Source organism: Ziziphus jujuba, chromosome 3 (genome assembly GCF_031755915.1).
Source record: "Ziziphus jujuba cultivar Dongzao chromosome 3, ASM3175591v1".
Lineage (NCBI taxonomy): Eukaryota > Viridiplantae > Streptophyta > Magnoliopsida > Rosales > Rhamnaceae > Ziziphus > Ziziphus jujuba.
The window spans coordinates 30651222-30674892 of record NC_083381.1 but is presented as its reverse complement, the minus strand read 5'-3'; the positions used below and the strand labels follow the sequence as shown (position 1 = coordinate 30674892).

Below are 23671 nucleotides of genomic sequence, written 5' to 3'. Positions count from 1 at the left end.
CTTTATTGGAATATGATTGTATATGTATATATGTATATATACAGTTATCCTGATAATTAGACTATTAGATTTTTCTTTATTAATCCTTTACTCACATCAAAAACTAAAATTTAAAATTTAATTAGTAATCAAATATGAATATATTGACATACTCAAATCATATTTGAAAAAAATGAATCCTGTTGAAAATCAATAAACTATAAATTTGTTATTATTATATTCAATATTTGAAAAGATTTATAAGATTCTAAAAAAAAATTTTGATAATTTTCCTATCAATGGACTTGATAATAACCTAGATGTGTATATATATATATATATATAAGTAATGCTATAAAAAGCACCTGCCTACTTCATAATGTGTGCGCATTTACACGTATATCCATTAAAGAATTACATACTGATCGTTTTAAGGATACTTGTATAAACTTTTTTTGCGCCCCTTGCTTTTTCTAACAAAATTAATATATATATATATATATATATAGATATAGAAAGAGAGTATATTTTATAGAATTCTGACAGAGTGGGCGTGCATCCTACCTATTCAATTGAGGTAAGCATAAAAAATTAGAATAAATAAATAAATAAAAATAAAAATAATATGCCTACTCAACAAATCACTTAAATCTTGTATGATTATGTTTTCTATTTTCCTTTTTTAAAATATTATTTTAAAAATAAAAAATAAAAAACTGTTTTTATTCGTTTCATAAAAATTAGAATGTTTGGCCAATGATGTTTGAAAATAATTTTTAAAATTAAAAAATAAAAAACAAAAAATATTATTTTAATGTGTTCTAAATTTAGTTTTTTTATAATTTGTTTTTTAAAATTGATTTTGAAAATTAATCGCCAAACACATTTATTTTTATTTTGAAAACCGTTTTCTATTTTGTAAAACATAAAACTGTTTTAAATTCAATTGGCCAAACAGCCCTTATTGTTTTGCAACAATTCTCTAGTTGTTCATGTAACTCATGTTGCACAGCAGAATGTATTCCCGTTGTTGAAAGAAATAGATCTTGGTAGCAATGAATTGAAAGGGACTCTTGTATTCCCGTTGTTGAAAGAAATAGATCTTGGAAGCAATGAATTGAAAGGGACTCTGACCAGGACTGGAAACTTATTTGAGTTGGGCACATTGGATATATCTTTCAATCATTTTGAAGGTGAGATCTCTCAACTCCACCTATCAAATCTCCCTAGATTGAGGAATTTGGACTTGTCCTCTAACTCATTTACACTGAAACTCAGCTCTAACTGGATTCATTCCATTTGGAATTCTTGAATCTGAGATCATGCAATTCAGGACCAGATTTCCCCAGTTGGTTGGCAACTCAAAAGAACCTATACTACCTTGATATTTCTTGTAACGAAATTTCGGATACCATTCCTAAGTGGCTTGGGGACTCTACTCCTAACATGCATTATTTAGATCTCTCAAGTAATCAAATTCATGGCAGGCTGCCAAATTTATCGACAAAATTTCCAAGCCTTGTTGTAGATCTGAGTTCCGACAGCTTTAAGTGTCCATTGCCAGTACTCGACTGTCTTAACGCTATCTAATAATTTCATTTCTGGCTCAATTTTGTCCTTATCTAACACCACCACTTTGCTTTACCTTGACATCTCAAATAACCAATTATCTGGATTGCTGCCAGACTACTGTGTTCCAAGGTGGACTACCTAAAATCCTAAATTTGGCCAACAATAATTTCTCCAGAAAGATCCCCAGATCCATAGGTAAACTTTGTCAGATCAAAACCGAGTCTACAAAAGAATAGTTTCTTGGGAGAATTTGACATATACAGATCTTAGTGAAAACAAATTCTCTAGAAAAGTACCATTATGGATTGGGGAAAGCCTATGTGGAATGCAAAATCTACAAAACTTAAATCTAGCGCAGAACATATGTTTGGAAACATGTCACTATGCCTCACCAGACTTACTGTATGACTGAGTTAAACCTTTTAGGCAACAAACTGACTGGAAAATTACCTGACGAAACATCAATTCTTTCTGGTCTGATTGCGAGAGATTCCCAGAAACATCGGCAAAATGATACATTTGGAGTCGCTCCATTTGTCTGAAAATCCATTTTCAGGTAGAATTCCAATGAGCCTATCTAATCTTTTACTCTTCTTAAACATCTAAACCTCTCATTTAACTTCTTGTCTGGTAGAATTCCTTTTTCTGCTGATTCATATACTGGGAACCATGGACTCTATGGTCCTCCACTTACACTTAATCATGGATATGAATTTATGCAGTGGTTTTACATGGGTATGCTAATGGGGTTCCCTGTTGGATTTTGGGGAAATTTGGGTAGTTTGTGTCTCAGCCGTACTTGGAGACATTCATATTTCCTGTTGCTGTTCAGCTTAAAAGACTGGCTCTTGTTAAGTTGGCACTCTCAACTGCAAATTACAAAGGAGGTTCAAAACAAATGACAGCCACTAAACATAGTGAGCAATTAATAATATCTTCCCATTCACCCAAAAGGAAATAATAATAATAATAATATCTTCCCTACTCTTATATAGTATATTTTTTTCCTTTCTATTTTCCCTAATATCATTGTTTAATCCATAAGATATTCATTTACATTTATTAGGAATCAGACACTCTGTTGTTCTCCACTTACACAAAACTGTCCTCTTGAAGCCACACTCAGTCAAACTCAAAAAATTCAAGGTGATGAAGATGAATTCAAGAGATGGTTATCTGGGAACGGGGACGGGGTCGTTACTGATTATGTACTTGGAGACATGCATACTTTCTTCTTCTTGTACAAAATAAAAGATTGGGTCTTGTTGTGGTCGGCACTTTACACAGCCAGATTACAGTGGCTGTAAGCGGACAAACAGCAACCACGAACAGAACAGGTGAGAGAAGTAAATAAATAATAATATCTCTTGATGGAAGTTTAAACTATATGTATATATATATTACATGATAACACCATCAACAAAAAAAATATATGTATATAGTATTATTTCAATTTTAATTCTCAATTTTCATTTTTTCTTTTTTTTAATGTGAATTCTTGCTATGGAACTTTCTCTCTTAGACTTCTACATTCAGTAATCATGCCTTGAAGTAAGATCATCGCTTAGATCAAGGTCTCTAAGGACAACCATTTTTCCAAAAGAGTAGGAATCAAACTATATAAATTGTTTGAAGAGAGATCAAGTGAGACGGGTGGTATTAAACTTAAGCAACCTCTGAAACAGTGTGGAAGAAGTGGAAACACTCATATAGCTTTGATGAAAAACCAAATAAAAAGAGATACTGCAGAAGCATTGATGAGGGAAAGAGCAGTAGTTGACAGTGGTAGAGAAAAGAAAACAATTAAATAACATTAAGATGGATAACCTATTTATCCATTAATGACTTTTAGGCAATCATAGTCTATAAAGGTATACCCAACTGAGGTCCAAGTATCGTAAATTAGATACATAAGAGAGCCATTTAACATATTCATCTTCAACGTGAATGTTAAAATTGAGGTCTAAATATCCCGAATATTGCAATTCCATCAGGAAGCACTGATCTTACCTTGCAAAGGATCGTCATTTTTTGGATGAAGCTTACCTACATGGCTTGTGATATTGCTATATTGGACTCCTTGCATTTTCAACATTCCTTCTTTCCATCTTCATCTGCAATTTACAAATAACAGTTAGACTCACCCACAAGTCCTTTTCTGATAATAAGAAGCGCGATTTTCTTTCCTAGAATTATATTATTGTCAGATATTTTACTTTCAAAATTGTACAATTTAATATAATTTTGTTATTACTTTTATTGTACAAATTCAGCTTATCTATTGAAGGTCATTGCAATTTCTATTTTTCATCCTGCAATTATTTTATTCAGTTTACATTATTATTTCAGACTTCTCATAGATTAACATCATAATATAATTTTTTAGCTCATAGTCAAGCAAGGGCTAAAGTCTTATGTACTTTGCCCTTTATTTTTATTGTTAGCTTTTGCCATATGTCAAATGCTCAATGTAAATGTTAGAGAGAACAGAATCCCGGTAACATTGAATAACCACTCACCCCATCACTTTTTGTTGTTGTTAATGTTTATGGACTAATAATAGTAGGCAGGGCACCTGCTAGATTTGTTCTCTATTTGTATTTTAAAAAATATGATTCTTTCAAGGCTTTTGACACTAGGTACCTCCTAAAGCAAGTACTTCCAAAATAATCACACTGGCAAATGTAAGTCATTTTGTTCTTTATGTCTGTAAACTAAAATAACCATTCCACAGAAGTAAAATTTTTATACATACCTTTAGTATATCAAATTCTTTATTCTGGTTTCTTCATCAATCATCCCAAACTGCTGGCCAATCCAATCTCACTTAAGCACTCAATATGATAAATTTCTGCAGTCCAAGTCCATAGCCAAACTTTGTTAATACCCTTCAACTCCAGTGCTTTAGATCACAGCCTCTTCAACAATTCAAGACACACATATGCGGTGAGTCCATGGCTGTCTGGACTTCCAAAACATTGTTCTCGTCTCATATGAGCATGAGACCTGGACCACAGTTTCCACTGGGGTTATCGTAATTCCATTTTCTACCTGTGACACTTGCATTCCATGGGGATTTTCTGTAGTCAACTTTCCACTAACAATTATTTCATCCTTCAATTTCAAGTAAGATCTAATTGATAACAAAATTAGTTCCAAAACAATCATCTAGTAATTGTAAAGATCCAAAAGAACTCAATTTTGAAGTTCTTCTCACTATTGCTGACAATTTAAGATATCAAAGTCTAATGTTTCAAATCGTATAACTTTATTAATTCCATCAACTGTCTTATATATGGAATCAATCTGGCAATGTGAACAATCCGCAGCAAAGAATTCATGAACAAGACCCTCTAATTCTATAAAAGAGCAACCAGGTTGCTTCTGCGTTCCCTGGAGAGCCATATCTCTTCTCAACTTATTCACATCTTTCCACCTTGATGCTGAAGCATAGATATTTGACAACAAAATATGCATCCCCGATCTCCTCGGTTCCAATTCCTCAATTTTCTTCGCAGCAAACTCTGCCAATTCCATATTTTGGTGCGTCTTACATGCAAAGAGCAGGGATCGCCATATAACCGTGTCAGGTTGAATTGGCATTTCCCTGATAAACTTTTCAGCCTCAGTTAAAAGATTGGCACGGCCAAGAAGATCAACCATACAACCATAGTGTTCTATGCGAGGAGTGAGCTTATAACTTTGAGACATGGCATTGAAATAGACAAAACCCAGTTCTACAAATCCACCATGGGTACAAGCCAACAATACTCCCAGAAAAGTGACCTCATTTGGCATGGCATCCCTCGACTTTGCCATTTGTGAAAACAAGTGCAAAGCCCTGCTGGACTCCCCATTCATGGCTAGACCAGTAATCATAGCAGTCCAAGAAATAACATCTCTGTTAGTCAATTCAGAGAAAATCTGAAGTGCCCTTTCCATATCTCCACATTTTGAGTACATATCAATCAAGGAATTCTTCACTGAGAGGGTCATCAAAGCCCCCCACCTTTCAGAATAGCTATGCACCCACCTACCATGGCTCAATGCCCCCAAATTCCCACATGCCGATATAACACTAGCAACTGTTGCCGCATCTGCTTCAACCCCACGTAATTGCATCTCTCTGAACAATTCAACCGCCTCCTTGAATGAATCTGACTGAGCATAACCCACTATCATGGAAGTCCAACAGACCACATTTCTCTCAGAAATACCGTCGAACACTTTTCTTGCATCCTCCATCTTCCCGCACTTAGCATACATATCGATCAAAGATGAACCCAAGAAGACATCCAATAGCAGTCCGCTTCCTAAAACTAATCCATGGATTTTCCTCCCTAAATCAAGAAATCCAATCCTAGCACAAGCAGTCAGAACACCCACAAAAGTCACCTGATCAGGCCGCACCGAACCATCTTCCATCATTTCCACAAACACCTTCAAGGCCTCCTCATTGCGCTCGCACTGTAAATACCCAGAAAGGACGCTATTCCAAGACACCACGTCGCGAACAAAAACCGGAAGCAAATTGAAAACTCTCCGAGCTTCCTCCATGAGACCACACAGAGAGTACATGGAAACGAGCCCATTCTGAACGAAGACATCGAGCTCAAATCCAAGTTTGAAGCTCAAGCAATGAAGCTCTTGACCCTTTTGAGGAAACAAGCAACGCCCACAAGCTTTGAGTAGGAAAGGGAAAGAATAGTTGTCGGGAAACAAAGGAGAATCGCGGCGTCGCATGAGATTGTAAAGAGAGAGCGATTCTTGAGGTGAAGAGCTCCGAGAATAGGCCTTGAACATGAAATTCCAGGCGAAGATATTTGGGTTCTGTATGTGAAAGAAAAGGGCCTTAGAGAATGCGAGAGCAGCTTCATCATCATCATCATCGGCGTCGGATAGAGAGTGAAGGAGGAGTTTGCTGGACACAAAAGGGTCGGCGGAGAAGTGGCCGGAAACAATGGCAGAACTGAGAATCTGAAGGAAATTGCGGCGATTTTTGTGGTGGGATTCAAGCAATGCGATAATGGATATGTTGAGGTTGCGCATTGCTTTGCTTCATGTTGAGAGAGCAATGAAGAGCGCCAAAGACTCTTGAATGCTATATACTTTTTCTGGGTAATGACTTGAACGCTATATACTTCTTTTTTTTTTTTCTTTTTTTTTTTCTTTTTTTTTTTTTTTGTGGGTAGTTCTTGAATGCTATATACTTTTCTGCGATGTAAAAGACATTTTTTTTTTTCAAAAGGAAATTACTATTTTTTTCGAATGAGTGATAGGTGGCATTTGCATTAATGAGAACGTCCTTTTTTTGCATTAATGACAATTTTGGATTTGGAAACGTGCTTTTTGTTTTTTGTGGCCAATGGAAACTTTTTAATTATTGCTGGGGACCTGAGCAGTTGGAGATAATTAATAGAGAGTAAATATCTGGTACTATGGAGTACCACGTTTTTTTCATTAGTAGGATTCCCAATGACGTCATGAATTTAATTGAAAGCCACATGTAGTAGATATTTTTTTTAATATTTATCCCAATAGTACCTTCTTCTTTTTTTTCTTTTTCTTTTTTACCGAATAAAGTTATATATTCTGGTTCCCCTGCTTAATGCAGTTTTATTTACCAAAAAAAGTTATATATACTAGTTATGTGACAAAATCTTTATTAGCTTTGGGCTGTGGGTTTAATCGGGTCCGACAGAGTTTTAGGATAAATTGGATATTTTTGAATTTATTTATTATAGGATATGCTCTTCAATGTATATATATATATATATCTAAATCCAAGATTCATTAAATGATAAAATTTAAAATTGATTTGGATATGAATAAATGTTAATATTTAAAATTTTTAGAATTAAAAATTTTTTTAACTATGATTAAGAATTAGATGTATCACTAACTTATAAATTTTTATTGATCAGCTTTATAGTATAATATATTGGTCAAATAAAAACTATTGACAATAAACAATCAAACATAAATCTACTAACAATTCAACTAATTAATACCCATAAAACTAAATAAAACTTTAATTTTCATTTCTAATTTTTAGAATGGATCCTTGCACTATGTATGGAGCTCATGTTTTGTATAGTTGTTATTTTTATTTTTCCAAAAATGCTTTATGAGGAAATTATTCTTTGTTTTGGCTAGAAATATTGTTGGATGCTTGAAGTATTTTTTTGAAAACTATCCAATATTTTTAGAAGTACATTTTGAGCTGAAAAGCTATGTTTATTTTTCTAGAAGTTGTGTTAAAGCCTTAATATGAGATTAATTTCAAAAATTCTGTCAAAACTTTCCATAAGCTATTGAAGTCCTCATAAAAGCTCATTATAGCAAAACTTTCTCTCTACGTGCTTTTGTTTAATTAACTTAAAATAATTACCTGCCATGCCTTATTATTAAACTATAGATAAAAATCTTAACGGGGAAAAAGTTTAGTTACACATATTGAGGTATTCTCACAAATTGCATTGGAAAAAACTTAAGGATACATTTGGTATTTTGTTTTAAAAACGATAGGATAGTATAAGAAGCCCAATTCAATATTTGATTGGGATTGATGCACTTATCGAGGTGCATAAAATGGTGTGGATCTCACCATTTAATATGGCTTACATCGGATAATTTTAATCCATGGGGTTTAGATTATTGATGGATTATTCTATTTCATTCTATTAGGGTTGATTCTTTTTTTCCTTCCATGTTTGCACAACTGCATTTTATAATTAAAAAACTTCTTTCTTTTTTAGCCCACATACATAGTTATTATTATTATTATTATTATTATTATTATTATTATTATTATTGCTGCTGCTGCTGCAATGCCTCCACTTTTTTTTTTTTTTTTTTTTTTTGGTTAATACGGAAACTACACCTTTCTTTAACGCCAACACTTCTTTCTTTTTCTTAATAGTATTCCATAAGTAATTAATTTAGCAACGGCTCGTAAACATAAAAACTTTCTTTCTTTTCTAATGCCTTTACTTTGTTATTAAAAAAAAAAAAAAATCATTCTCCCTCAGAAAAATTTTATTTTTTTTTTAATTTTTTGGGGTAAATTAAAAGGTACACTTATTTATGTTAACTTTTTTTTATGTGTTATTTTTTTGGGAAAAAAATGTTATCTTTTTCTTAAATTTTTTTAATATTATATAGCTGGGCAATACTAATTTTGATATAATTATGTGATAGTTTATTAATGGTTATTAAATTTATATATTCATAGAAGGAAAACATGGAAGGGCAATTCATATTTCTCTCCGTCTAGATCCTTATCAAATGTCAACAACAACATAGGATCAACAATCTTTCCTTTTGTTTCAGTTAAAAAAAAAAAAAAATCTTTCCTTTTGGCAGATTGTATATGAATATTAATTAACAAATGAGTATTGTTATATGTCACCAGTAGTGATTGTCATTATCCTACATGGCGGTGGATCCAATATTAAAATAGTTTTTATATATATATAGGACCTACTATCATGTAAACTTTTTTTATCCATATATATATATAGATCCACTACCACGTAGAGTGGTAACAGTCACCACTGGTGACAAATAACATTATTCTTAACAAATATTGCATTAATCATGCTAATTATAGTTTAATAAATCATCCTAATCTTGTAACATGTGAAAAATAGTTTGCTCAGTATTCAAGGTGCATTTGATTAATCACATGGAACCGATTGGTTACAGTGGGTATACATTTAATTCTATTACGTACATATCATCCACTGTTGATTAGGTTAGGTTAGGTTGGTATGTGCTTGTTACAGTGGGTTATACATTTAGGGGGCATTTGGTATGCCGGATAGGTCTGGATCGGACCGAATCGGACATGATAGAATAGTGCAGTACTATATTTCGCATAGCTCCGGATTAAATGGTGGGTTAATTGTACCATGTTTGGTGCAGAATTGGACTGGATTGGACTGTTTTGTAATTATATTTTTAATTTTTTTTAAAAAAAATAAAAATTTTAAAAGTTGAATTTATATGGAAAAAAAAATTATTACATCTAATTAAAGTTGTAAATAATTATTGTTTGTATTTTAATGAAGTGGCTAATTTTTTTATTTATTTATTTGTTGAATTACTTAAAAACCGTTTCATTTGATAATTTCTTTTCACATTCATCCATCTTTTTTGGATATGAAATGTAGTAACAAGGATAAGTCCCAATGTAGTAATATTAAGCTACCATCAATTATGGTTGGTAATTCATGAAAAGAACTTTGGAAAATTGTTTTAATGGTTTTTAACTGATCTTGGTTTTGGTTTTTTTTTTTTTAATTTCTTTTAATCTTTTTTTCTAAGAACAGGGATTTTTTTAAAGAAAAAAATAAACAATAACAAAACAACCAAACGGGCTTGTATATATCAAATACAAAATGTTTATTACAAGCAAAAGGAACCAATGGAACCAGATTTCAACAATTCCAATCATAGCCATGCAATATCAATTATAAAAAAATAAATCAAAAATCTCAACATTTTCTAAAAGCTGTCAATCATATACATATACTGTAATTACTTATTGTGAGAAGAATAACATATCCTTGATTTACAAATTGTCGAAGTACACTTAACACCTGAAACAGAGAGGTCATAATGCCTCATTTTCTCAAAAAATGGTCCAGCAAGACAAATGATATGATAATCCCATAGAATTACTCCACCTGCTCTGTTGCTAGCCTTTTGATGCCATAATGCAATCTACAATGCTGTGAATGCACTACAAAAACCAACATCTTATTTTAAACTCGGAGAATACATGATATAATTATTCAATTCAACCAAATCAAAATCACCATTGCAATGATAAATCTCCATAGATGTCGATGGAGAATAGGTAATGGTGGCTCCTATGCTTCTATCCAAGCAAACTGCAGTACATTGTAACATAATAAAGAGACATTGGAATTTTCATTTCTAATTCTGTATGTGCATGTGTTTGTGTTGATGATTGACTAATTAACTAATACATCTAATATTAATTACGATGATAGAAGTAATGACAAACAAAGAGATTATTAGATTCATTATTTTGCTATATATTTTTTTATTTTTGGAGAAAGATGACTAATCATCAATTCATCAAAAGTAAGTTAATTATTTGCAATATTCATCAATTAGCTTTTTATCACTCCCTAAGTATTTGAACCCTCTCTACTTGATGATTCATCAGGAATTTATTCAAAAGCTTTCCTTCACATGAGAATTTGTAAGCTTTCAAAGCGTACTACTTACCAAACTAGCAGTCTTTTAACTAATTTCACTTTTCGGCTTTAAATGTACATCTCCTAATAATCTAGTTGTTTGTTGAAAATTGCACCAATCAAGATTACTTGCGGAGTGCCAGAGAGATTCTCCATGTCTACAAGGTAACTTGACATCTTTTCGAATCAAATCTATAAATGTTAAATATATATGCTTAAATCTATACACATTAAGAAGAAGCTTTCAAAACAGAAGTGCACTCTTTATATTAGCTATCTCTGTAGTTTCTAGTAAGTTTTCAAACCTTGTTTTATGCATGCTATATCACCTATATATCAGTGCATATCCAACATACATACAGACCATGCACATAACAAGGGCAGAAAAAAATTCAAGAACAAAGTCTTACTGCCACGCATACTTTTAGAACACCATACTTTCTTCAACCAAGAAAAACATTGGAACACCATACAGCAACACAACCAAGAAAACCATACTTTCATAATAAAGATTTCGAACAAAACCCAAAAATAAAAACAGAAAACATAAATTCTTACTACCAGGCATGTGAAAAAGAAATTGATAGCCACAAATTTCAACTGAAACCATTTAGCCGAAGTAAATGAAGATTCTCTTACCTTCTCACCATTGTTCATGTAGACCATGATAGTAAGCCTTCTTCCTCAATATGAACAAAAGCCAATTTCTCACAAACTGTAAAAGACCCCAAAAAAAATATATATATCTATATATATATTTCAGTCAAGATATAGATGACCCATATAACAATTTTTCTACAATGCATAATCACAAAAAACCAAATAAATATGCCAGATCAAAGAAGAAGAAGGAGAAAAAAGAATGCATATGAAGAAGAAGAAGAAGAAGAAGAACGGAGAAGAAGAAGAAGAAGAAATTTTTTTCTAGAAATATGTACTACTAGATCGAAGAATAAGAAGAAATAAAATTGCAGAAAAAAAAAAAAAGAAATATGCCAGATCGAAGAAGAGGAAGAACGAAAAAGAGGAAGAACGAAGAAGAGGAATATGGCAGATGGAAGCACTAAAAAGAAATAAAATGGAAAATGAAGAAGAAGAAGAAGCAAATGAAGGCAGATCGAAGAAGAAGAAGAAGAAGAAGCAAACGAAGGCAGATCGAAGAAGAAGAAGAAGGAGAATTTTTTTTTTCTAGAAGTATGTACTACTAGATCGAAGAAGAAGAAGAAATAGAATCGCCGAACAAAAGAGATCAAAGAAGAAGAAGAACGAAGAAGAGGAATATGGCAGATCTAAGCCCTAAAAAGAAATAAAATGAAAAGCAAAAGAAGAAGAAGCAGACGAACAATGAGAAGAGGAGGAAGAAGAAGAAGAAGGCAAACTCCCGGATTCAAGAAGAAGAACACTACCCACGAGCTTGATCTGGCCAAAGATACGCTCGAGACATCAATGAGAGCCTTCGATGAGCTTCGGACAAAAACCTAACCTAGGAGGAGGGACGAATCAGCTTAATCCTTCTCTAGGGGGATTATTGCACTGTAGCTGTTATCCCCTTCTTTATTTGCTGCTACCAAACACCGAATTGGGACACAATCCTGTCCAATCCGGTAAAACAAACACGCCCTTAATTCTATTACATACCATCCACTATTGAATAGGTTTTTTTTTTTTTTTTTTTTTTGGGTTGTTGTTGTTGTTGTTGTTGTTGCTGCTGAAACACTATTGATTAGGTTAGGTTAGGTTGGTATGTGCTTTTATTGCAAAACTATATAGATATATATTTATTGTGTAAACTTTCTTAGTCAATTAATTGACTAGTGTTAATTTACTAGAATCCAAAGCTTTATATTTATATATAGTGAAACCAATAGCGCAACAATATAGCGAATAAAAAAACCACCACTCCCAAAGTGGGAAAAAAAAAAAAAATGGCGAAATTGCATATTGCAATGTACCCCTGGTATTCTTTCGGCCATATGATTCCTTATGTTCACCTTGCCAATGAGCTCGCAGCGAGAGGACACAGAATCTCCATCTTTGTTTCGAAAAAAGCTCATTCCAAGCTCCAATCTCATAATCTCCATCCCCACCTCATAACCTTCATCACCATAACTATTCCCAAAGTCGATGGCCTCCCTGAAGGTACAGAGACAGGCCACGACGTTCCGATGGAGTTGAACCATCTGTTATGCGATGCAATGCTTCTCACGCGTCAACAGGTCGAAGAAATCCTAACCGCCGACAAACCCAATTTCGTTTTCCACGATTTAGCATTTTGGATACCGCAAGTTACGAAGAAACTCGGGATTAAATCCGTTTGTTTCCTTGTCATCTCTGCAACATGCATGGCTTCGGGTATTAAACCTTTTCGAGAAGTTACAGACGACAAGCCGTTGACAGAGGAAGAGCTTACGACGCCACCACCTGGTTATCCATCGGCAACCGTCGTGCTTACTCTCGACGAAATTATGTCGTTGCTCGGTGCTTCGGATTTCAGTGGCATGACCAAATTGCACGAGGGGTTTACCACCTCCATGAGCGACTGTGATGTGCTTGCTATAAGATCCTGTACAGAACTCGAAGGTAAATTCTGCGACTACATACAAGCACATTACAAAAAACCATTGCTTTTGACAGGGCATGTTCTGCCGGAGGAATCCGAATCAAAATTAGAACAAAGGTGGGCTGATTGGCTCCAGGGATTCGAACCGGGTTCGGTTCTGTATTGCGCATTTGGAAGCCAATATGTACTCGAAAAGGACCAATTTCAGGAACTCGTGTTGGGATTCGAGCTGACCGGGTTGCCGTTTTTCATTGCCCTGAAACCGCCAGTCGGTTGCACAAATATCGAGGAGGCATTGCCGGAGGGGCTCGAAGAGAGAGTGAAAGGGAGAGGGGTGGTTCATGGTGGTTGGGTTCAGCAGACATTGTTTTTGAGCCACCCATCGGTCGGGTGCTTTGTGAGCCATTGTGGCTTTGGATCCATGTGGGAGTCCTTGGTGAGTGACAAGCAGATTGTGCTGGTTCCGCACTTGGGTGATCAGATTATTAACACCAGGTTGCTTTCTACAGATCTGAAAGTTGCGGTGGAAGTGAAGAGGGAAAAAAATAGGTGGTTCTCTAAGGAAAGCTTGAACGAAGCCATAAAATCTGTGATGGATAAGGATAGTGAGGTTGCCATTTTGTTGAAGAAAAATCATTTAGAGCTGAGGGAAAAATTGATTAAACCAGGTTTCTCAAGTGGGTATGTTGATAGATTTGTCCAGAGTTTGGAAGAGCTTGCGAACTGAAAAGTAGAAGAAGATAAACCAAAGGGCATGAATAAGCTTTAAGCAATTAATTGGTTGGCTTTGCTGTTTATGTTTTTCAATTTCTTTGCCATATTGTAGTTGTTCTATTTCAATTAGAATAATGGAATAATTGCTTTAAAGCAATTAAAATTTCGGAATCCCTTGGGTAACATATACATAATATATTATTATTTGCAATTTAAATTACTTGCATTTCAACCGAATCAACACTGCAGAGAAGCAGATCAGCCATAAAACAGAGAAACGCTAATTGATTAATTTTTTGCTTCGATTATCTTGCTCAATAGAAATTATCGTTTGACATGTTAAGAGCATTATATAAATACTGTTTTGATATTATTGTGATCATTTTTTAAATTTAACATTATCATGAGCTTTTTAATAATAATAAATACAAATATCAATAACAAATTGGAAAAAATAATTACTTTAAATTTTAAATTTTTTAAAATTGTAGTGAAATAGATTTTTAAATTATTTTTTATATATTAAACATTAAATAATATTTTTTTTAACTATATTAATTAATTCAATAAATATTATGGATCTATAAACCTTATGATTCTCAAATTTGTAATTTTGGAGTATTCAAATGGAAAACTATTGCTGTATTTCGGTCTAGATGCTCCGACATCGACACGTTCAATCAGGACTATCCTGATTGGCTAGAGAATCAATTTGAGGGAAAAAAAAAAAAAAAAATTTCTTTTCCATGATTTTAATTTCAATGAATGGCAATGCAGAGTCAGCGTGGCAGTGGCTGCTCACTTGCCTCGAAACTCGTCATAATGCATTTGATGACCATCGACAGCCACAGCTTCTAACTAATCGACCACCAGCGGCTCTGGAGCATTTGGCTTAAAATCATTGGCACGAATTTTAACTCCTTGAGTATTCCAAGAGTAAATTCCTCTTTTTTCTTTTTTTCATTTTTTTCAACTTCCAAGTCTGGAGGTGTGAAAACTGGGTGTTAAGTTACCATTTTCAGTGGTTCTAAAATTCTAAAAGTAAATTTCTGTTGCTTACAGAATACCAGCTCTCATTTTTAAAATACATTGATATGATCGAATTAAATTTACTTTCCATATTAAAAAAATAAATTTTGATTTTTTAAATGTTAAAAGTTAAAATGTATTCTTTAATTTTTATATAAAGCTTTTAATAAATTCATTTATTATTATACGATTTTTCATGCACAATTTTATTTAATTTATTAATTTTAATTTTAAATTTTAAATTTTTTAATGCTACTTTAATGTATGAAGAAAAAATATATATATAAATCATAATTATTTATGAAAAAATATAAAATAAAAAATAATTCTAAAAAATAACATTGGAATATTGAAATTGAATTACAGGTTTCACTCTTTATTCTTTAAAATTTTTAAAATATTCTTTTATTTTGACAATTATGCTTATTAAAATTAAAGAGCACTATTGAAGTTTTCAATTTGCAACTTCAATTTGCATATAAAATTCAAGAAAAACGTTAACCATGTTCTTGATATACGAGCAAATTTGATGAGCGAATTTGGGAGGGTTGTGGTAAGAGCATCCCAAAGGAATTTATTTAAAATAAATAATATATTTTCCATAATGAAGAACATATTTCAAAATAAATAATAAAATTTTAAAATCTTCTTAAATGATACGTTTTATTCATACTTTTTTTCTTTTTATAAACGTTTGTTAATTTATTTATATTTCCTCTATTTTTTATTTAAATTTTCTTTGAAATATTTTAGTAATGGCATAAAAATTTGTAATAAATTAAATTCAAATAATATTTTTTTAACATAAAAAGTGAATTTGATTATGCGATTCAAAAGCGTAGCCAAAAAAAACAAAAAAAAAAAAAAAATCATACTGCCCATGTGCATAATATTTTACTATCATCAACTAATCTATGAGATTTCAACCTTTTTTATTTTTTATTTTCTTTTGACTCCAAGCCTAAGCCGATTTAAATAAAGTAATCCTGAGTTGGAACCTCTAAATTCAAAATTCCAATTAATACTAGATATGGTCTAAACCATAATCGATCAAATTGTAGTGCCTATGTAAATTTGGTCTTTTTCCCATTCAAACATGCTAGCAAAAGTTCAAAACCTGTGCCTCTGTTTGTAATATACCGTATGTATATGAAATAAGATAAATATGAAATATGAAGATTCATACTATTCATTAACAAACCACTAGAGAACATGGATCTAATGTACTCTAGTTATCAGCATGTTTTTTAACACAAAAAAATTATTCTCAAAGTGTTAGAGCTGGCATAAGTTAAATTATTCGTGTATAAATTTTTCTAAGTAGAAGAAAATAACTCTCGGATTTGATATGGAGGACAAGAATAAATATGCTAGGCTACTATGAAAATTGTTAAAATCTCATAGATTATTAAATAATATTTAAAAATAATTATTGAAAAGCAACATTATTTATATAATTACCCGATCTACAATATTAATTAAAAGATATGCATTGATTATAATAAAAAACTTATAAATCACTAATGAAGTGACACATAAGAAGGTACGTAAGAATTCCTTCACAGTAAAGCAAGTATTGTCCTTTACTAAATAAACTATGTAACAAATAGTGAGACATGTTATCATTGAATAGCACTACAAGAACCAAGTATTTCACTTAATTTAATGATCAAATAATATGATAACATTAATTATCATTGCGTTTTAATAGATAAATAAACTTTAAAATAATTTTTTAAAAAAATTTTAAAAATCATTGGAAATAGAAATTGTTAGGAGCCGTTCAAAATTTTTCACCCGAATCCTAAACAAGTTCTGATCCCAGGAAAACTCTACCGGACCCTCCAATGGAAAATCCGGCAGAACCTCCCCCAAGGATTGGACTTAGCACAAACTTCCTGCACTGAAAACACACTTCTATATACACTACTTTATTCCTCCCACCTTACTAGAATTTCATTCCACAAATTTGCAGCACTTCAAATGAATAACAGGAAATCAGTGCATAATTAATCAATAAATGTCCAAGACAGTATACAGAGCTTTATCAAGATATAATTAAATATGAAATTTAATACAACAAAGGATAAAATGAATAATACAAGGTAAGGAGCAAAAGAAGGAAAAACTTCTTAGACTTTCAACAATGAACAAAGACTTCGAGCTCGCCTCCGAACGATCAACGCCTACTACCCTGGATCTAGGGGAACGAAATTTAAAAACATGAGATGCTAATCATTTCAGTGAATGACCCTAACTACGACACAATCATAATAATAATAATAATAATAATATAACGATAAAATGAACTTAATTAATTAATAATAAATAATCAAATAAATAATAAGTAGTTGAAATATTGTTTTCTCTCAAAACCCTCACAGTTCACTCAGTTGGAAAAGTTCCCATTTTAAAACATTTTCACAAAACCCAATAATTGTACCCCAAAAAAATTAAGGAATAATTAATTAAATCAATTATAAATAAAATACATTAAATTAAAGATCTAGAATGTATAATAAGAAACAAGAATAATTTTAATAACAATTATTAAATTGTACACAAAATGTCATAAATAAAATAAGCAAAATCACAATAAAATTTACATTAAAAATAATCAAGGAAATATCAAATTAAATGGAAAGCAATAATTTAGAATGCACATAAATACAAATATTAATTTAGAACTCCATATATACATTGAAACATTTTAAAAATCCAATAATTAAATTTAAAATAAGAAATCACTAGATAAAATAAATAAAATCATAAATAAACTTGTATTAAAGAAATTTGGCATAAAACAAAAATAAACTCAATATATAAATTATAAAATTTATTATTTAAATCAATGAAATAATGAAAGAAACATTTTAATAGATTTTAAACCTCAATTTAAAATAGATAAAAGAATACAATAAAATTCACATTAAAATCTCAAAATTTAAATAAATAATATCAACATGGTAAAATAAAATTCTAAAACACCAATTTAAAATAATTGATAAAAACATGAATAAATATATTTTAGAAAATATTAGTTTGAAATAAGCAATAAAACAAAATTAAATACGTTTAATTTTAAATACGATTTTAAAACAACTTGGTTTGAAATTCGTATCGAGAAAATAACTTGACGCACCATACTATATACCAGTGATGCCCTATGATACCCAGTGTCCTGAGCACCATCTGGCGGGAGGTTGAAGAGAGAAACTTGCATACGGTCGCTTCGGCGTCATGACAGCTACTTAAACCGTCATCTCGGCCATGGAAGGGGGTGGCTTATGTGCACTATATAAAACTTGCCTGCCCTCAGTCCGATGGCAACTCATGGGAGACATTACAACTTGCACGCTCATCCACATATACAGTACAGAACACCAGTACTGTATGAGTGCATCTAAAATCAATTACTAAATTTATTAAAATACCAAGTTTTTTGCAAAATTTACCATGGGAATTATACAATTTTTCAAATTCACAATCCCACATTTTTCTTTAATCCTCATCATAAATCCATCACTTTAAAATCTATCAATTTCAAATCTATCCATTTAAATATAACAATTTTCAACACCATGAAAACATCATCCATAAATAATCAAACGTATAAATACGGATTTTGAACTCAATACTTCGATACAATTATTTTTCTCAAAATCTTAAAATCAATTTACATCAAATCACATAAATTTCATATTTGCTTAAATCCACATAAGTACATTTATTATGCGCAATTAATTCCATAATATAAATTTAACAATAATCGATCATAATTTAAATCCATAACTTCTTTAAAACCAAATATATGAATTCCACACAATATATGCATAAATCAATAAACTTTTGGCATCATAAATTCAAAAATAAATTTAATAACAATTTAAAACATAATTTATTTAAAAACCCAAAATATAATTTTTTGATGCAATACATGCAATAAATCAACATAAATCATCATCATAAGCTTAGATAACAATCTCTTCAATATTAAACATATATAGCACATTATTCATAAATTCAATTAGCACCATATATATATATATATATATATATATTTTTCACAATCCCAAAATATAGTTCGGTGACATTACATATATTAATTAATCATAATTTGACATTATAAATTTTAAATATCAATTCCTCTCAACATCAACATATTTATTTTCCATAATTTCAAATAACACAAAATATATATTTTTAATAGTCCCCAAAATAGTTTTGAAGGTGGGTCACTCACCTCAAACACACAATTATACAAAGATTCTCCATAGGATCAATTCCATAATTCATATGTGTTCCTAAAGTATCAACAATACACAAACCGATTAAAATAATATTTTAATCGGATAAATTATACACAGTTATCTGGAGGATTTAATACAAACATTAACCAAAATTCACAAATGAGGTGCCTTTAGAAAGCTAATAAGATGAGGAACACATTTCTAACCTCCATTGACCACAAACCCACCGGTGGTGGCTGGAATTTGATCGGGAAGCTTTGGCCAAGCTCCTCCTCCGCATATCTCCCAATCTGCTTCGAAATTGAACAAATGGAGGCCATTTTTGAGATCATAGGACCCAAAAGAGGGGGGATAGAGTATAAATTTGGACTGGATACATTGGAAAACGGTGAAATCGTCGGAAATGGAAATTGTGACGCCGCCGGCTTTACTCGTCGATCTGGGCGGGTCGCCGGATGGCCAGCCACCAAACTTCGCAACCGAGCTCATCGGCGACTGGGCTTCGACGGTGGCCGGTGCGTGTGGCCTTCTGGCGGTCGGAAATGGAGAAACCAAGGTAGGGCCGAAAGGGAGGAGGAGAGAAGGAAGAAGAAGAAAAGCCTGTGGGGCATTTCCCCACGTGGGGGAGAAAAAAAAAAGAAAAGGAAAAGAAAATAATAAATATATAGAAAATAATATTAAAATAATAATATAAGATAAAATAATATAGTATTTAATCATTGCCGACATGTGGCATTTTCTTGTCGTGACACATGGCACATTTCATAATGTTACATATGGCGCAAACTTTGTTTAAAAATAATATTAAAATAATATAATATTTGAAAAAAAAATTTGTAAGTTCATAACTTTTCACCGAAATGTCCAAATTAGGTGTGCCACTAGTCTATGGACTCGTATCAACGAGTATTTCACAACTGTACATGAATCAAAGCTTATTTCTACAACAATAGAAAGTCAACTCTAGCACCCTCGGACAATTTAGACCTCAACGTGTTTTGTCCATAACTTTCAAACCGTAATTCCGTTTTCATCGTACTACTAGTCTACGAACTCGGATCGATGTGCACTTCGTGACGGTGCCTCGGTCAACCTAGAATTCTTACCGAGTCAAAAAGTCAAAGTTTGACCATTGTCGGTATACGACGGTCAAACCCGATCAACTTTGATTAACTTGAAAAAAGTCCGGCATATTTCGGGGTGGGGTGTTACAACCTTCCCCCTTACAAAAATTTCATCGTTTAAATTTCCTATGTCGTCGAAACGTATAAGAATAGTGGTCGCGAATCTATTGCTCGAGGTCCCATATCGCTTTCTCAACTAGGTGAATCTGCCACTAGACTTTGCTTGAGAAATAGCCTTATTGACCAATACGCATTTCTCGTGACCTAAGATCTGTACTAGTTGCCCCGTGTATAATCGGTCTTTTCTCAATTCGATGTCGTAAGTCTAAAACATGTGCGACAGATCTTCAATGTCCTTTCATAGCAATGATCCATGAAATACATTGCGTACTCTGTTAACTCTTTCGAAAATTCTGACTTGTATGCCACAACCCAATTCTTCTTATGATCTCGTAGTGACCAAGGTAACGAGAACTTTGCTTCTCTCATCAGCGAAAGCATACTACTCTCTTCCATGGAGATAACTTTAAGGAAATCAAATCTCCATTTTCGAATGCAAGATCCTTTCCATGCACATCGACGTAACTCCTTTGTCGATCCTAAGTAGCCTTCAAACTTTCTTGGATAACCTTCACTTGGTCCATAGTCATCCGTAAGTATTCGAATTCAATCACGTTGGTCGTCGTATGGTGCTTCTCCTCACCCATTTCACTTCAATATAATGGGGTTCAACACTACCTTCCATATAGAGCCTCATACGAAGACATCTATATGCTCGCTTGGTAGTTAATATTATAACGACTTCTATCAACAGTAACTACTCATCTTAGCTCCTTCCGACATTGCATAATGCATGGTCTTAGTATATCTTCCAAAGTACGAACTTTTGCACTCTGCTTGTCCATTGGCCTGTGGTGGAAGGTAATGCAGCAGTCGAGCCTCGCTCCAGTGTATTTGTTAACCTTCACCATAGTCTTGAAATAAGCACTAATCTCAATTAGACGTAATGGTCATCAACACTTCATGTAGACTCATAATATGTTTTACAAATAGCTCGGCCAACTTATTCTGGTGAGAACCACTCTCGCATAGATAGGAAGTACTCTGACTTGGTTGATGATTATCCAAATGTCATTATACCTTTTCGCTGTGGGGAAAAGCTTGTATACGGAATCCATGTTGAGTCGTTCCCACTTCACACACGGGGATAGACAAGGGTTGACGCTACCTTGAACGTTTCTGCTTCCCATTTTCACTTATTGGCAACTTAAACTTAAGCACCTTGATTCGAATTCTGCAACTTCCTTTATCATGCCAAACCACCAATATTACTTAGTGAGCATTCGATACATCCGCACACTTCTGGGTGTATCGTATACATCTAATCGCATGCTTCCTTTAAGATTTCCCTTTCGAACTCAACGATATCCGACTCTTAAATTCTTGATTGACGATACTTGGACCTTAAGTCGATCTTAAAAGTACCTTAACATCTTGGGGTTGATTGACACACATCCACACTCGGCAACAGATATCAATTACGGGTGCTCACCTTGTTAAGTCGTCGGTAGCTGATACATAACTTACATTATCATCTTTTTTCTCCATGAACGAAACAAGCTCCTGCAAAATGATATGCTTGGTCGAGCGAATCCCTTATTCACCAATTCTTGTAGTTGATCCTTTAACTCCCTTAACCTTGATAGAGCCACACAATATGGCAGTAGAGAATTAGGTCGATGTCCAAAGCCAGCTTGATGGCGAAACTGATCTCTTTTTGCGGTCCTAACTCAGGTAACTTCTTTGGAAACATCTTCAAATGATTCCCACAATAAGCACGTCTTCCAACACTCACCATCCACTCGGGCATCAACCACATGGGTTAGATACCCTTAACAACCACTCTTCGATACCTTTTTGGCCGCGAGGGTAAAAATTAGCGTTGGTAAGGGACTTCTAACTCCTCCACGAAGTAACACTCCAGGTAGGTCGAATCGCCTAAACCCTACTTCCTCATGGTAGCGATCCACAAATATAAGATTCGCAGCTACCCAATTCGCAACTAGGATTACTTAGAGTCCAAACGATCCAACTTAATCAGGTTTGCTTCCCTCACCTAATCTTCGGTAAGGAAGAGGCAATCATTTGACCATTTGACTAGGCCATACGGATTCTCCTTAAGGATAGATGATTCCAATTGGCACCTTCAAAGATTATAGTTACTTAAATTCAGACAACGAATTCATTTCGAGACAAGAAAAATAATGCTCAAAGATGGCTAAAACAAGGGAAAGGATGAGTATGGGACGCACAACAATGCACAGTCCTTTAGGAATTCTAGAACCTAGTGCTTTGATACCAACCTAGAACCTAGAGCTTTGAAACCCTACCGGACCCTCCAATGGAAAATCCGGCAGAACCTCCCCCAAGGGTTGGACTTAGCACAAACTTACTGCACTGAAAACACACTTCTATATACACCACTTTATTCGTCCCACCTTACTACAATTTCATTCCACAAATTTGCAGCACTTCAAATGAATAACAGGAAATCAGTGCATAATTAATAAATAAATGTCCAAGACAGTATACAGAGCTTTATCAAGATACAATTAAATATGAAATTTAATACAACAAAGGATAAAATGAATAATACAAGGTAAGGAGCAAAAGAAGGGAAAACTTCTTGGACTTTCAGTAACGAACAAAGACATCGAGCTCGCCTTCGGACGATCAACGCCTACTACCCTGGATCTAGGGGAACGAAATTTAAAAACATGAGATGCTAATCATCTTAGTGAGTGACCCTAACTACGACACAATCATAATAATAAGGATAATAATAATAATATAACGATAAAATGAACTTGATTAATTAATAATAAATAATCAAATAAATAATAAGTAGTTGAAATATTGTTTTCTCTCAAAACCCTCACAGTTCACTCAGTTGGAAAAGTTCCCCTTCTAAAACATTTTCACAAAACCCAATAATTGTACAAAAAAAAAATCAAGAAATAATTAATTAAATCAATTATCAATAAAATACATTAAATTAAAGATCTAGAATGTATAATAAGAAACAAGAATAATTTTAATAACAATTATTAAATTGTACAAAAAATGTCATAAATAAAATAAGCAAAATCACAATAAAATTTACATTAAAAATAATCAAGGAAATATCAAATTAAATGGAATTTTAATTTGGAA

At 32.8% G+C, this 23671-nt stretch overlaps 2 protein-coding genes and 2 long non-coding RNA genes across 5 annotated transcripts; 2 read left to right on the top strand and 2 right to left on the bottom strand.

Annotated features, from left to right (window-relative positions):
• The first annotated feature begins 969 nt into the window (after positions 1–969).
• Positions 970–2754, top strand: LOC132803311 (uncharacterized). Its single transcript, XR_009638399.1, has 3 exons — positions 970–2107; positions 2274–2468; positions 2618–2754. It is a non-coding gene; the product is annotated as an uncharacterized LOC132803311 (long non-coding RNA).
• LOC112492329 (pentatricopeptide repeat-containing protein At1g08070, chloroplastic) lies at positions 2467–6776 on the bottom strand. 2 transcript variants are annotated; one of them, XM_048478064.2, is made up of 3 exons: positions 4307–6776; positions 3562–3665; positions 2467–2852 (listed from the first exon to the last, which is right to left on the bottom strand). In XM_048478064.2, exon 1 carries the CDS (start codon positions 6598–6600, stop codon positions 4768–4770), a length of 1833 nt encoding a protein of 610 aa, XP_048334021.2. In that variant the 5' UTR covers positions 6601–6776; the 3' UTR covers positions 2467–2852; positions 3562–3665; positions 4307–4767. The 2 variants fall into 2 exon arrangements, with proteins under 2 accessions (XP_048334021.2, XP_048334020.2); XM_048478063.2 differs by lacking the exon at positions 2467–2852 and having other exon boundaries at positions 3342–3665.
• Positions 6777–9912: 3136 nt separating this feature from the next.
• On the bottom strand, positions 9913–12480 carry LOC125423362 (uncharacterized). The gene is made up of 2 exons (XR_007241901.2): positions 11421–12480; positions 9913–10297 (listed from the first exon to the last, which is right to left on the bottom strand). It is a non-coding gene; the product is annotated as an uncharacterized LOC125423362 (long non-coding RNA).
• Positions 12481–12653: 173 nt separating this feature from the next.
• LOC107419617 (UDP-glycosyltransferase 79B9) lies at positions 12654–14226 on the top strand. The gene has a single exon (XM_016028366.4). It carries the CDS (start codon positions 12707–12709, stop codon positions 14066–14068), a length of 1362 nt encoding a protein of 453 aa, XP_015883852.2. The 5' UTR covers positions 12654–12706; the 3' UTR covers positions 14069–14226.
• The last annotated feature ends 9445 nt before the right edge of the window (positions 14227–23671 follow it).